This window comes from Salmo trutta, chromosome 14 (genome assembly GCF_901001165.1).
Source record: "Salmo trutta chromosome 14, fSalTru1.1, whole genome shotgun sequence".
NCBI classification, from domain to species: Eukaryota; Metazoa; Chordata; class Actinopteri; order Salmoniformes; family Salmonidae; genus Salmo; species Salmo trutta.
In genome coordinates, this window is record NC_042970.1 from 62,345,254 (window position 1) to 62,361,467 (window position 16,214).

General features: G+C 40.9%; 1 protein-coding gene across 2 annotated transcripts in view; it reads right to left on the reverse strand.

Annotated features, from left to right (window-relative positions):
- The window catches only part of LOC115208566 (homeobox protein Meis1), a 36,228-nt gene extending 25,486 nt beyond the window's left edge, over positions 1-10,742 (reverse strand). For both annotated transcript variants that reach the window (XM_029776725.1, XM_029776724.1), the window contains exons 1-7: positions 10,083-10,742; positions 8,540-8,760; positions 7,547-7,688; positions 7,299-7,349; positions 6,867-6,917; positions 6,139-6,285; positions 3,734-3,845 (exon numbers count right to left, since the gene is read on the reverse strand). In XM_029776725.1, the coding sequence (XP_029632585.1) occupies positions 3,734-3,845; positions 6,139-6,285; positions 6,867-6,917; positions 7,299-7,349; positions 7,547-7,688; positions 8,540-8,760; positions 10,083-10,094 (736 nt within the window). In that variant the 5' untranslated portion in view covers positions 10,095-10,742. The remainder of the gene's footprint in view (positions 1-3,733; positions 3,846-6,138; positions 6,286-6,866; positions 6,918-7,298; positions 7,350-7,546; positions 7,689-8,539; positions 8,761-10,082) is intronic.
- Positions 10,743-16,214: the final 5,472 nt, after the last annotated feature.

A 16,214-nucleotide genomic window follows, 5' to 3' on the forward strand; every position in this document is an offset into this window, starting at 1 on the left:
CTTTCAGAATGCGAGGAGATAGTTCTAAAGCTGAAATACGGATGGATCTGGTGAAAAATCTATTTCTCTCTACATTTCAAACGATTGACTCATCAACATCTTCATCCAAGAAACCTTCACATAATCATCAGAAGAGAGCGTCTGAACGAATAGGTTGAGTCTTCAATGTTCCATACAAAACGCTCAAAGTACCGTACACGTGATGCACCAAACCTCCCCAGAACATATATACTGTATATATATTTTTGAAAAGATTTATGAATATACATACATCTCAGAAAGCTTTTAAGCCAGGGGTTGAACTCTCTGACTGTACTGTGGATTTGATATGACCCACCCAGAGCACCATCTGCCCACCCCCAAAATCCATACAGTACATCTCCAAGATATCACAGACATAGGGTGCGTCCCAAATGGCACCCTATTCCCTACATAGTGCACTACTTTTGACCAGGGTCCATAGTACTGCACTATGTAAGGAACAGGGTGCCATTTGGGACGCAGGCGTAGTCCAAAACCAGCCAATGATTTAATACCCAGTTTATTCCTCTCGCTGTTTTTTCCGCTCAAGTTCGTCTCTTATGTTTACTTAGCTCCCATCTGGCCTGGGAGAGCTACACTGCTGGCCATGGGTTCGTAATCCAAGATGTCTCATTGGAAGTGAATGCTCCTTCGATCTAGCCTGGTCTCAGATCGGTTTGTGCTGCCTTGCCAACTCATATGGTCATTGTCTGCGGCACAGCGGGGGCTTTGCTAAAGAGGAACTGGATGAAATGCTGGATTGAAGGTAGCCTGACCATAGATCTCTCTGTACTGTCTTGACAACTCTATCATAGGAGTTGGCAAGACAGCACAACATATTTGTGACCAGGCTTCCTTTGATCCAACATTAAGTCCATTTCATCTTTACCAAAGCCCACCGTCGTCTGCTAACTGCTAACCTCTCCTCCACCAAATACAATTACAAATCATGCCGTACGCAGTATTTTCGTCAAGTGCCATGTAATGAGGTTAATTTGATTTTATTTCCTGACACTTTAAACAGCAACAGGCAAGGTTAGAGACAGTCAGTTAAAGCAGAGCAGGCATATGGCAGCAACTACTGACCACATTAGTATAATACCAGTGGTGACTTCACTAGCTGGGAGGTTGACTTCGCTTAGGCTTCTCCTGCCATTACCTCTGCCGCCAAAACAGAGGTGAGATTCTACTGGGACCGACAAGAGTCTGAGAAGGTGGAAATAATGATAAAAATTATGCTGAAGTCCATAAACAAGCTCTCGGCCTCATTAGGGGGACGACGGCGGGCTCCCTCAGGCTGATTTACACTCCGCAGTGCGCCGTGTCGCGGCAGCATTCTCTAGTCCAACACTACGAGGAGAGATATGTCACCGCCGTGGTGACTTTGGACCCAACCTGCTAATGGTTTGTGACAGCTCCAAGTTTCACAGCGACAACCTGTGTACCGGGTGGAGACGGGGGACATGCTCTTCAGCGACTAGAGCTGCACATGTCAAATTCTCCTCTACATCCAGCTATGTGTGACTGTGAAGGGGGGGTTGTGTTAAAAGACGGAGGAAGGAGTAAAGCGATGCAGTGACTCTGGGAGGTCCGGAGAAAGTGGTGGTTGCACGGGAAGTCGCTGCTACTCTCGGCTTTCCTGTCTGGCTTCCAGTGAAAGAGTGAGGCCATACAAAGGAATTTGTTTCCCCCTCCAAAAAAACTCTGAACATGAAGTTAGCTCAGCTGTGGTTATGCAGCATTGACCATGCCCACGCCAAACCAAAGGATTCATTGCTCATCCTCACTCTCTTTCACTCTCTCTTTCTTCTTTCTTGTATTTCCTCATTCCATTCTCACCCTTTTGTTCTTCTACTGTTCAATATCGCTGCTTGCTCCTTTCTCTTCCAGCATCAAGATTCAGCGGCACAAAAATCCACTTGCACTTTCCACGCAAACATTATAAGTCAAGCTGTCAAAGCTCGGCGCTCACAGCAGCTGCTGGCCTGCTCAATTGCTGAGCTTTTCAGAAGTGTTTGCACAAAATGTTATTGGCCATGGTCTGGTGCAAGGGGCCTAGGAGGAGAGAGGACCTTTTATTTTGCACCAGGCTTCCACCATTGGTCCTTTCTTGCAAGACGCACTTCCCTATAGGAGCAAGGCAGCCATGTGACCATTGTCGGCCAATCCAAGGGTCTGTGAAGAATGGCCTCAATGCTCAGGTCAGGCTTGTGATAACTTCAAGCAACCATGGACAACAAAACACGGACAATGTACAAAGAAAAGATTGAGATGAATTGACTACTTGTCTTGGATGGACTTTCTCTATCGGCTACCAGCAAGTTAAAATGAACAGAGCTAAATGTTTGACCAAACTGCAGACATCACCATAGCGATGAACTAAGTCGTTGAAACTGTTTGCCTTCTTTGGGACATTATTTACCAGCTTTCCCTTTGTTTTCTTTCTTCCGCCTCTTTTTCCCGGCACTGACACCTCCCCTCCCTACAGGTGAGAGATAGTTTTTCTTTCAGTTAAAGTGGGAGATAACAAATCTCTCCTCAGGTATGTATCAGGTTTTTCCTGAAAAGTCGGAAAACCATGACTATCCAATGGTAGCTTCTCTGGTCCTCTAGGCCTATCGACGTGATGCAAGGAACCAGTGTTAAGGTATCACTGGACTACATACCCCAATATGGATCAACCAAGAGTCCACTTTCCAACAGAAGCTCAACCAATACGTTTCTGTCAAATACTTCCATTGAAGGAGCCACAATTCCCCAACCATCCAAATGGGGAATAAAAAGGGCATTAGGAGTGTTTGTGTTCTGGGCCTTGTGTTCTGGGCCTTGTGTTCTGGCTGTGTGACTGTATTTGTGTTTGGGAGTTAAAACACACAGATATCCCCGAAGCAGTCCACCCGTGGCGGTGCTAAACTGAAAATGTATTCGGGAGATAACAAAACCCCTGAACGCTTGTTGCACTTGGCACACAAACAGCACTTTGCAAATGGCCCAGCTAATAGGTGATACACATCTGCCTGAAACTATTTCGATAGTGTGGCGGAAGTCCACAAACCCAGAGCCCTGCTCATAAAGACGGCCAATAGCAGAGGAGAGAGAGTCCCTTTTAGTCTTCTTCTCTACCTCAACCATTAGGAGCTAGCTTAGCATTGGATGTGTGTGTGTGTGTGTGTGTGTGTGTGTGTGTGTGTGTGTGTGTGTGTGTGTGTGTGTGTGTGTGTGTGTGTGTGTGTTGCTCTCTGTTATTACACTTTCCCCATGTCCAAATAAAAGAGGCTCAGAGGCTGGTATATAAATCGTCGCTCAGTCGACTAGAACATAATGCGCCCTTTCTTCCAGATCCAGTCCCAGGCTGAGCTCCGCATTCACATTTTTCTGTCAACCCTCATCATTCACTCGTTCTTTCTCTCTGCTGTCTGTCTTTCTATTCCACATCACATCCAATCCAAACTCGACAACACGTGACACTCACCCAATTGGCTTGACATCGGATCAGTCCCAACACTGTCTCACTAATCTGAAAGTACTGGATAGGCGAAAGCGATAATGGTGGACACCTTTCTAGTATTTCTACCTGTAAGTGAATCTGATCTGTCCCAAAACTCTAAAATAGCTTCCTCATTCCTCCCACTGATATGAAAGTATACTTTAAAGACCAAGGCAATAATGATGGACACCTATCCAGTTATCTTACCTATCAGTGAGTCCTTACCTTCTTCACTGTTGTTGTCCCCACTGTGTGACGTGTGTCCCCCACTGGAGGGCCCGGGCGTCCCCGCCGAGCGAACTGACGCCGTGTCATCGTGGTCTCTGCTCCACGAGATCTGATTGGATGACACAACACCGACAATCAGCCAAGAAACTACAGTATGAATCCGATTTATCACAGAGAACGTGTCAATGGTCTATTCGTCATATAGAAACCAAGGGATTTAAGTGAAGTTATCCATAGAGAACAGTCCACAGGCGACTGATTAAAAGAGATGTAGATGGAGACCCAAGGTATGTCGGCACGAAAGCCGCATTCTTAGTTTCCTTAAAATATCATATCCATATCATACGCAGTACATATCATGTGGGGGGAAAAGGAGAAATAGCCTGTAGACATTTCAAACACACAGCCCTGTACACATTGGCTAGCTACTCCCCTCAGTTGGCGGTGCATCGTGGCTAACTCATTGCTAACTCCAGGTCAGAATGCTAACCCTATAATTCATAATTGTTTTTGACCAGCAAATTAATAATAATAAGTCCTCTTTGGGAAGGAAAAAAAGGAAAAATATATATCATGTATTTCGCTGCATACCATGAGAATGCTGTCAGGCTGTGGTAATCTAGAACATATGCTCAGAACACAAATGGTTAAAGCAGCAATGGCCAACTCCAACAAGAGGAGTTCCCAACGAAACGACCAAGGGGGATGGAAGAGGGGGAGTGAGTATAGGGCTGAAGAGATTTGTTCAATCAGAATGGAACCGCTCCCGAGAGACCGAGGGTGGCAAGTACCGAGACACACACACACACACACACACACACACACACATGCACTCGAACATGTACACAAACACACACACACATGCATATACACTCACACACCGCCACCACCTCCCAATATCCACCCATAACCAGTAGGTACTCCCCTAAGCAGCCCCACTTGAGAAGAGAAATTAAGTGTGGAATTAAGTGTGAAAATTGTACACTATTGGGCTCGAGGTGTGGGGACAAAGTGCCTGCAAGGTAGGGTGGGTGCTGTGCCATTCATGGACTTATGGGTGAGTGAGTGAAGGCTGGTTGGACGGGTTATTGGGTTGACCTCCACATCCAGGGGCTACACGTTAGTGTGCTGCTTCATAATATATGCCATTTAGCAGACGCTTCAATCCAAAGCGACTTACATGTTAGTATATGTAACCCCAGCGGGAATCGAGCCTACGACAGGAGTTGCTAGCGCCGCGCCCTTACCGACTGAGCCACACAATTTGTTAAATCAAAAGCATAAATTACGAGTGCTTATAAGACTCAGGGGACCTGCGCTCATCATAGATCATGTTGATTGATCGATAATAATAAAAACACTCATGCAGGTGACAGCGCAATCAAAGATGACCATCAAAGTGCAAATCAGCAGATGTGATGGAAGTACTACTGGAGGGAAGTCTCACTGCCTGATGGAGGTGAGAGAACTGAAGGGGATACATATTCATTTGTGGATATATAGTAGTGTGATTCATACTAGAATACAGCATAGACTTGGATAGAGGGTTATTTTATTATACAGAGCTTGGAACCCTGTAGTAAAGTGAATGGGACACTCAGAACATCTCAACAACAGGCTAATATAGGCTTGGGAGGGTGTTTGAAACTAAACACAGAGATATTTGAGTTGTGAGCGTTTGACACTCCACTAAACTGCCTGGATTTGTGCTCGTTGCTTTGGTAAATAAAGGGTTAAATGGTTAACAAGTCGCTGTGTGGCTGACATGGCACTCGGAGGAAGGGATTCCATATTCCTAAAGCCTTGCTCAAGGGGTGGGTGCAACGTGACTTCAAAACTTGCTTGGTTGCATTCACACGAAAAAAATAGCAGATTTCACTCCACACCTCTCGTCCCTTTTTGGATCAATGATATCTTTTTCGAGCAGATGCCGAGCACAATGAACATAAATAACACATAAAAAAAACATAAAATAGCCTAATAACAATTAAAATGTTTATCATAGTCCCTCAAAGCGTTTATTCAAGAAGTAATATAATAAAAGCAAAGCAATTGTTTACCAGGATCCTTACTTTAAACAAGTTTTTTCCAAATGTCCGAAAAAATAAAACAATTTATTATGCTTTGAAATGAAATGGAACAGAAACGTTGTTCCCTTTATCATTTTGTCAAATGTTAGGCCTACATTTAATATTTGATTAATTTTAAAGTCACTTATCAATCTATATCACTAAGAGGAGGCCAACAATTTCCTAAATTATATTTTTTCCATAGGCCTCTCTATTTTGATAAAACTAGAAAGCATAAAATGCGTGCGAAGTGTTCTCTGTACAGGCCTACAATTCAAATGCACGTAACAGACGACAATTGTATTAATACGCACGTAATAGGCAAGAGTTTACCTGATCAAGAGGCCCAGACGATCTTGTAAAATCTTCACTGTCAGATTTATTTCCACCGTCCCTGTCGTCTATGACCAAATCAATGGGCATTTTTCCTTTCAAGCAGCTGATGTATCGATGACAGAAATTATCGCATAGCTCGTGTACCTGCAAACACAGAGGACAACCAAACATGTATCAAAACTGAGTGAACACTATACCCTACGGGAAAGCCCTAAAAAAATACATGTAGATGGTGGTAATCAGTGGTATTATAAGGAATAGCCTATCCTTCGCCTTGTGACAGGCCTACATTACTATTCAAGCAAATTGGCTTCAGAAATAGCAGAACTATATTACATTACATACATTTTGCATTACTTGAAAAAAAACGAATGATTATTTTATTTTTCTTACATTTTTTATATAATTGAGCGAGAACTGTAGGCTACTTTAGCAACTTTATCTCCTCCCTAATATAGGCTCAACATGAGCAATATGGCGACTATTATATAAACGCCCTCGACTAATATTCTGCAAGCGCATCCATCAATGACAACATTATCAACTCCGTAACATAAAAATGTTATTTGGGCAACCAAATATACTACCACCGCTATTACACCTCTACTACGGAGTTATAGCCTAATGCTATGCATCATCGCAATCGACCGTGATAAAATATCCGATTTGTACAGCAGCAGGCCTATCAGTCACACAGTGCATGAGATGGTTATGAGTAAATATACCTTCTCCAGCTCGAGCAGATGAAACCGTAATACTTGAATTGCTTGTATCATCTAGGAGGAAAAAGTTTGCATTAAAACATTTTTATTCACATTTTGGAGCGTTACATTATTATTATAATTATGGGTGCGTGTGTGTGCACGTGTGGGTGTGTGTTTGCACGCGCACGGCCATTAAAAACGTGTAGGCAATGGATCGGGATCAACAGGATTAAAATGATTAGCATAAAGCAAACAAACTTTATGACAAGAAAATCTTTTGACAGATTACGATTACACAAACGTGTATCTGTTATGACACCATTAATAACAAGGACTGTGATAAAGTCAAATTCACACTAAAGTGTCGGCTATTGTAGACAATGAATGAATGTATTCATAGGCCAACTGTCCGATACTGTTCTTGTGAATGGCCTAAAGCAAGTCAGTTCTTACCAAATTATCAATTTCTGGATTTGATGAAAATATAGGCTTCTCTGATCGAATCTGAAACAAAAGTGTTACAAGTTCACTGTTCGTCATACATAATTCATCACCACGGTGTTCACATGCATGGGACAGCTTGCTGCTTACAACGTTTTCACAGTGCAGAATTACAAAACAAGTACCAATGCACAACGGTTATTTACCCTAAAATATACGAATTTGAACATCAACAAAACAAGTAAATAGATATGTCAAACCTGTTTTGAAAATACTGCTATATCCTCATTGAAAGACTCCGAGGAACACACGTCGCCTCCAGCGACCCCAGTTTCTCTCGGCGTGCAAGTTGCTAATTCACATTTTTCAAAAATCAGTGCTAGAAGTGGGAAAAGGGGATGCCTAAAAGGAAGAGAGGGGACATTAACGTTGTAATGCCGCCTTGGAAAGTTTGCGTGTCGGTACAGGCCCAAACTAAGAAAGTGGGTTACATCGACTTTCAATCACATTGCCTACTGTTTTCAGTTGCAAACTGAATAGATATTGCACTAATAAAACATTCAGAAATGTAACAGCACAATAATTACATAAAAGTAGGCCTAGTCTTACTGCATGAAATGAGTTGGTCATATAGGCATAACTGGTCGTATGGCAAACTCAGCCCTCGAGTAACACCATATTCTTCAGTGAGAGTAACTCAGGCAAAAGAATTACATGATGAACTTTTCAATAGAGTTTAAGACTATTAAACTTGGCCTGAAAATATGCTTATATTATGGCGCACAAATATAAACAACACTGCCTATACATTTGTTGAAGTAGGCAGGGTAGTTTGAGAATGTGTTTGATGTACAATTGTTTAATTCTGAGAGTTGGATTTACAAACATTTTGGGAGGTAGGTTAACTCACTCAACCACTGGCTCCCGCTAAACAATATAATACGTCCATATCATGAATTTTGTGAATGCAAAATAACATTATATTTTGACTGAAAGCCAAATGCAAACGAAGCCTATGCATCTTTTTCGAAAACTCTGGGGATATTGTCATAATGTAACATTTCAAAACAGATATACAAAGTTTAAATAAGCCTATATATAGCGCCATGCGTAATGACCGAACACAGAAGCGGTTATAATTAGCGAGAATTTCCCAAAGCCTCCCTCTCTCTTAAACTTTCAATCGCTCACATTTGTGGTGCTTGATATCCCCAATGGCTGTACACTTTACGTTGGCAGTAAAATAAACGTACCCGTAAATGGCATCTTTGTCTCTTTTTATAGCGTCGTTGACAGAGGAGCCCATACTGGGTGGTATGGCACTGGCGTGTGTTGAGTGCGGGTACTGGTGCGAGTGGAACTGGGGCCCGTGGTTCAGGTGAACCGCCTGCATGGAGCGCGCTGCATGAGGTTCCCCATACATACTCGAGGGCAGTCCTACTCCGTCCATTCCATAGTGGGGAAGGTCTTCATACTGTCAAAAGTGAAAGATAGAGAATATTCTAAAAGAACGACCATCGACGTTGTGCTACCTCTCCTCATGTTGAATGAACGCCTGCGTTGATAATAGCTATAATAAAAGTAATAATGTAATAATACTGACAATAAAAACGGAATATAAAGACTAATAACAAGAAAAGTATATTAACAACAATAGTAAAATAGCTTAAATGATGTTGTTGGCAGTCTATACTAATAATAGCAAATACGTCTAGGCCTACTAAATTAGTATAGAAAATACGTGCTAATGTGTTAGGTGTATGATGCTAATAGTAGCCTATCATATGTTTAGTGGTAGGAAGTATATTAGTGGCAATAAAAACCTATGTTGATCACCTAATTGAAAATCAATGGAAAATGTTCATTGTTTGTGGATTACGTTGAATCATTAACATTTTAAAACGTTGTGAAAAAGGCAGTTCACTTTTTATGTGTGTAAAACTTTCAAACGTTTTGGGTATGCTTATTTCTTTCAGGCGATTAGAACTAAAGGGTCTTGCTTAGACAAAACAATATCACAAATGTCTACACTTGTCTGTCTGTATTCTTGCTAATATTTCAAAGAAATCAAATATTGTTTTGTTTATCTTGACAAAACTAATAGCTTAAAGAAACAAAAAAAAACATATGCATTTTAGATAGGCGAATTGTTCATGCATGGCTACGTGGCCTATCTAAACTATTTGGAGTATATTTTGAGAACGTAATCATATATTTTTTATTCTAAATGTTGAATTGATTTATTTGTATGTCATATGTCAGATAAGAATGTATACATATTATGAAATGTTGAAAAGGACAGATATCAACAAACTAAACCCAAAGCGAACATTCTCGACATTATTCTCATATCTGTACAGACTGAAATTGAATACACACAAAATATTTGCGAAATGTCGTCCATGTTCTTATTACCAAAGTTACATCATGTTTTTTGTAAATCGTTTAAGTTTATGTGTAACAACTTGGTTATAGCCTACATTAAACACTGGACCCCCAAAGACTGATGCGGCGTTTATGAAACGCAGAATATCAAAACACATGTCATAATAGTGGGGTTAAATGAATTATGTGATAAAGTTTGCAGTCTGCAGTTCTTTAGACAATACGGAAATGCAATTGTTTATTCTACTCACACACGCTCAAATGCTGAATAGTAGGCTAGCTCTACCAAACACCCTCTTTTTGCATAGCTGCCTGCTTGTTGTGCCATACAAACGAAAATTTGCGCACAGTAAACAGCCACGTCTCAATTGTAGCTTTATTGCCATTGCTAAAAGTTCTGTCAATACGCACCCGTTGTGCCATCGGTCTGTCACTCTAGCCGATTCCAATCAGACTCTAAACGTCTTCTACGAGGCCAGGGCTGAGGAAAAACAAAGACCTAACTCCAAATGCAAGATTAGGAATACTGTGGTCGTCTCTCCAGAGACGATGGTTGCCAGACCGTCAGCATAAATCCAGCTAAAGACAAAAACGCCACAATCAAGTATAGCGCTCCTTCGCTTTCTCCTGGAGACCGTTCATGAACAAGCAACACTGGCTACGACTTCACGCTTGAAACTGGTGTAAAATGCCCCTTACAGAAGAAAAAAAACATTGAGACTAGTCTCGCTCTACAAGCAAACTGTCAATCAATATCGAGGTTGTCAAGTTGCTTAATTAATGATGACTCGTCGCGCTCTTCCCTCACTTGGAATGCTTCAGATATTCATGTAGAGATGTTCAAAAACAGTCCCCATCGTCTCCTCGATCACTTGCAACTCCAGTGAAGGTTTTCTTTGATGCAATACCATCCAAGTGGAGATCCGAAAGAGGAGGGGGTGATATTTTCTGACTTAGTTTTTCTTAAAGGAGCCGTCCCCTGTCCGTCCGTATGTTGGTGGATCCCGATGTGCAATGTGAATGCCGTGCTTGGTTCTCCAAATGCGCGCGTGTGTGTTGTTGTTGTAGGGCGCATAAAGCAGAGAGGGTAGCTTTGATCAATTTGTGCAAACCCGGAAGTAGTGGTGGCCATAACTGGTCACGTATTGGAATTGGCCACATCAAGTGGAGAACCAGGTGGGGGCGTTTGAGAACTGTAAAAATAGCAGATATTCAATCGCATATAGGGGTTGCATTATCTGGTGCTCAGCTGGAAGTTTTGTTGTGGAAATGACTAGCATGCCTTAGGTTTATTTAAAGAATACATATAAATATTAACAAAAGATAGGCTATAAATAAGAAAATAACTGACCATGAATAGAAACAGCTGTCCATTTTCCACCCAAATAAAAGTAGTCTAACAATTAAGCTATTCACTTTTTTTTCAGGTTTATAATAGCACTCTAAAACATTTATTTTCTTGGAGGTTGTGTGTCAGAATTTGACACTCCTTCGCAGAATTGATTGACAGACATTTTGTCCAATATGACAGTAGAGTGGGAAGAGAATGGGCGCAATTAAGCTCACATCAGTCCACAGGCCTCAGTTCTCTAATATAAACATTGATGGTTTGGTGCATTGGGGACTTGGACAACATTGTGTAACTAGAGCTTGCAAATAAATGACGAACTGTACTAACTGTATGTGTCAAAAGACAGTCACCGAACTATAGCCTATCAAGTTCAGTTTACTAGCTATTTGGGATTAAAGCTTCCTCGCCGACCGTGCATAAAATGACGAATTTCTTTCATCACTGTAATTACGTTGTAGTTAGTCTATAGTTTAGTCTGTAAACAATTTCACTTTTGAGTCCGTATCCAACAGAGTATTAATGTTATCAGGTCAACTTTAAATGAAGATTGGAGGAGCAGGGATTTAAATATAGCATATAGAGTTTGTCCAAAGAGTTATCCAAAGACGCATATCTTCAAGGCTGGTCGGTGGTTGCCTTCAAAATACGGTAGGTTTACACAGAGAGAGTGGCTACCTTGTCCATAGAAATTCATTTTGCCTTATTTCCCTCGAGGATATACCTATGAGTAGATGGAATCGTACCAAGCTCTTAAATACTTGGAATATGTGAGGTTAAGAACATATCTAAATAATTTCAAATAGTCTATAACCTCTGTGGTAGGCTATTAAAGCTGCTTTCATATCAGAACTTACATTTGATGAAATGAAGCATGGCTGCAGGACGTGCAGGCAGGCAAAACCGCTTTGAAACCAAACTTTTGAGTACGAGTATGAACTTTTGTTGTGTGAAGAAGCTATCTAACGATGTCCTTATAATTACATATATTTATTAAAGATATTATTCATGTATTTTTCTGTCAATCTTAGGATAAACTCTGGAAGTTATGGAAGGACTTGAAGGAGCCTAAACCGAAAGTGTAAGAAAAGGTAATGAACGTTTATTGTAGTTTTGAAATCGTCAATCAATAATTATTATTATTTGGTATGAAATAAATGATTCCATTTGTAACGTGAATTAACGAATATCTGTGTTTATTAGGCTACTTTTACACCCTTTATTACCACTCCTAACATGTTTTAATATAAGCTTTACTCAGACCACAATCCGCAGGGTTATTCATGTCTAGGCTAACCAAAACGTGAATTGGCTCATTTGGAAGACCCACATTTGTATTGTGGTCAAGAAAATAATATAGCCGTAGATACAGTGTAAGTTAACATCATTTACAGTAGCCCACATTTGACCGTTTGTTTAAGAATTTCTATCTCTGAATAGCTCATCAAATGTTTGCTGAACAAACTCAAATTTTCTGTTGAGTGACCAGATTTTCTTTTGAAAACCATTCAAATGTTTTTACACATAGGCCAAAATTATCTCATATTTCACAGAAAACTCAAACGTAAGTTATGGAATAGCCTTTCACAGCTGAAAGTAACTGTGGGAAGAAATATTTAAAAGGAACTGGTATTGTTCCCTTTTACATTAGTCCATTCTTAATAATGTTATAGAAAATGTGTAATTTGTGTATCTCATGACACTGATAATAATTTGTTTTCATCATTACTGTAATCAAACGAAGCAATCTGTTACATCACAGGTCTAGCTGATTAAGGCATGCATACCCTACCATGAAATATATTCTGAAACCAAGAGATGGGTAAACAACTTCTCACTGTTTTCACTGATGCTGTTTGGGTATGCAGTTTGTTTGGTAATTTACTGGACCATTTGCGCCATCTAGTTTTAGGCAAGCGCAAGTTCAATTAAAATGTGTTTGAGTTGTGGTATTTATTGTAATAGGTGTGTTATAGAGTTGTTGTAGCCACTACGACTGAAAATAAACATTTCACTTTATATAAACGGATTTTATGCAGAGAAAACGTATAGCAAAAGACACCCGTTACACCTGAGTTCCACAGATAGTTACGACTACATGGAATTGCAGTGGTGGAATAAGTACCCAATTGTCATACTTGAGTAAAAGTAAAGATACCTTTAAAAGGAAATTACTCAAGTAAAAGTGAAAGACACCCAATAACATACTACTTGAGTAAAAGTCTAACAGTATTTGGTTTTAAATATACTTAAGTATCAAAAGTACATGTAATTGCAAAAATATACTTAAGTATCAAAAGTAAAAGTATAAAATATTTCAAATTCCTTATATTAAGCAAACCAGATTGCATAATTGTTTGTGTTTTTTAAAATGTATGGATAGCCAGGGGCACACTCCAACACTCAGACATCATTCAGAAGCAAAGCATTTGTGTTTAATGGATAAGAGGCAGTAGAGATGACCAGGGATGTTCTCTTGACAAGTGCATGAATTGGTCAATTTCTGTCCTGCTAAGTATTCAAAATGTAACAAGTACTTTTGGGTGTCAGGGAAAATGTATGTAATTCAACGGCTCAGACACGAGACGTATGTTGGCAGGGTCTACAGACAATCACAGACTACAAAAGGAAAACCAGCCACGTCACAGACACGTCACGGACACCGACGTCTTGCTTCCAGACAAACTAAACACCTTCTTTTCCCACTTTGAGGATAATACAGTGCCACCTACGCGGCCCGCTATCAAGGACTTTAGGATCTCCTTCTCCGTGGCCGACGTGAGTAAGACATTTAAACGTGTTAACCCTGCCGGCCCAGACGGCATCCCTAGCGGTGTCCTCAGAGCATGCGCAGACCAGCTGGCTGGTGTGTTTACGGACGTATTCAATCTCTCCCTATCCCAGTCTGCTGTCCCACATGATCCAAGATGGCCACTATTGTTCCTGTACCCAAGAAGGCAAAGGTAACTGAACTAAATTACTATTGCCCCGTAGCACTCACTTCTGTCATCATGAAGTGCTTTGAGAGACTAGTCAAGGGTCATATCACCTCCACCTTACCTGTCACCCTAGACCCACTTCAATTTGCTTACCACCCCAATAGGTCCACAGATGATGCAATCGCCATCACACTGCACACTGCCCTATTCCATCTGGACAAGAGGAATACCTATGTAAGAATGCTGTTCATTGACTATAGCTCAGCATTCAACACCATAGTACCCTCCAAGCTCATCTTTAAGATTGAGGCCCTGGGTCTCAACCCCGCCCTGTGTAATTGGGTCCTGGACTTCCTGACGGGCCGCCCCCCTGGTGGTGAAGGTATGAAACAACACCCCCACTTCACTGATCCTCAACACAGGGGCCCCACAAGGATGCATGCTCAGCCCCCTCCTGTACTCCCTGTTCACCCATGACTGCATGGCCATGCACACTTCCAACTCAATCATCAAGTTTGCAGATGACACAACAATAGTAGGCTTGATTACCAACAACAACAAGACAGTCTACAGGGAGGAGGTGAGGGCACTCTGAGTGTGATGTCGGGAAAACAACCTCTCACTCAACGTCAACAAATCAAAGGAGATGATTGTGGACATCAGGAAACAGTAGAGGGAGCACCCCCTATCCACATTGATGGGACAGCAGTGGAGAAGAGGGAGAGTTTTAAGTTCCTCGGCGTACATATCACAAACAAACTGAAATGGTCCACCCACACAGACATTATGGTGAAGAAGGCGCAACATTGCCTCTTCAACCTCAGGACCCTGAAGAAATTTGGCTTGACACCTAAAACCCTCACAAACTTTTACAGATGCACAATTGAGAGCATCTTGTCGGGTTGTTTCACCGCCTGGCACGGCAATTGCACCACCCACAACCGCAAGGCTCTCCAGAGGGTGGTGCGGTCTGCACAATGCATCACCGGGGGCAAACTACCTATCCTCCAGGTCACCTACAGCACCCGATGTCACAGGAATGCCAAAAAGATCCTCAAGGACAACAACCACCCGAGCCACTGCCTGTTCACCCCGCTACCATCCAGAATGAGAGGTCAGTACAGGTGCTGGGACCGAGAGACTAAAAAACAGCTTCTATCTCCAGGCCATCAGACTTTTGAACAGCCATCCCTAACAGTGAGGCTGCTGCCTACATACAGACTTGAAATCATTTGCCACTTTAATAAATGGATCACTAGTCACTTTAATAATGCACTTTCATAATGTTTACATATCTTGCATCACTCATCTCATATGTATATACTGTATTTTATGCCATCTGTTGCATCTTGCCTATGCCGCTCTGTCATTGCTCATCCATATATTTATATGTATATATTCTTATTCCATTCCTTTACTCACATTTGTGTATTAGGTAGTTGTTGTGGAATTGTTAGATTACATGTTAGATATTGCTGCACTGTCGGAACAAGAAGCACAAGCATTTCGCTACACTCGCAATAACATCTGCTAACCATGTGTATGTGACCAATACAATTTTATTTTATTTTATTTCAGTAAAAAGTACATAATTTTCTTTAGGAATGTAGTGAAGTAAAAGTAAAAGTTGTCAAAAATATAAATAGAAAAGTGAAGTACAGATACCCCAAAAAAAGTCTTAAGTAGTATTTTAAAGTATTTTTACTTCAGTACTTCAGTACACTGGGGAATTGTAATATCCTGGTGTGATGGTATGGAACTACACAGTAACTAAACTCATTTGAAACAGAATTTGGCAAGTTCCCTTTCAAAACAATTACATCATTTTTTATATATCTGCTTTCACCATGTACAGCTGCTGTATAACTACAGAAGCTTTTGTTTGGCATAAGAGCAACTTCTAAAGTGTTTCTGAGGACCCATCAAAACTGTTCAACTTTAAGCTTACTAAAGTAGACATTTCTCTGTCCATGTTTTATGAGCTATGCATTTTGTACATGCATGAATTCCATTTTACCACAGCATTTCCTATCTCTGGTCCAAAAGAATCATTTCAACTAATGGTAGGAATTTTCTTGTCTCTGAACATTTGAAAGAAAAATATTATTTAAAATAGATTCATAGTCATCATACATAGTCAAGACCTAAACTGAATAATTTTCACATTGACTGTTCTCTGATCAAGGCTGTTACAATATGGTGACCAAAACAGCAACATCCGAGCTAAATACAGGTGACCTCAAGCAACAACACAGC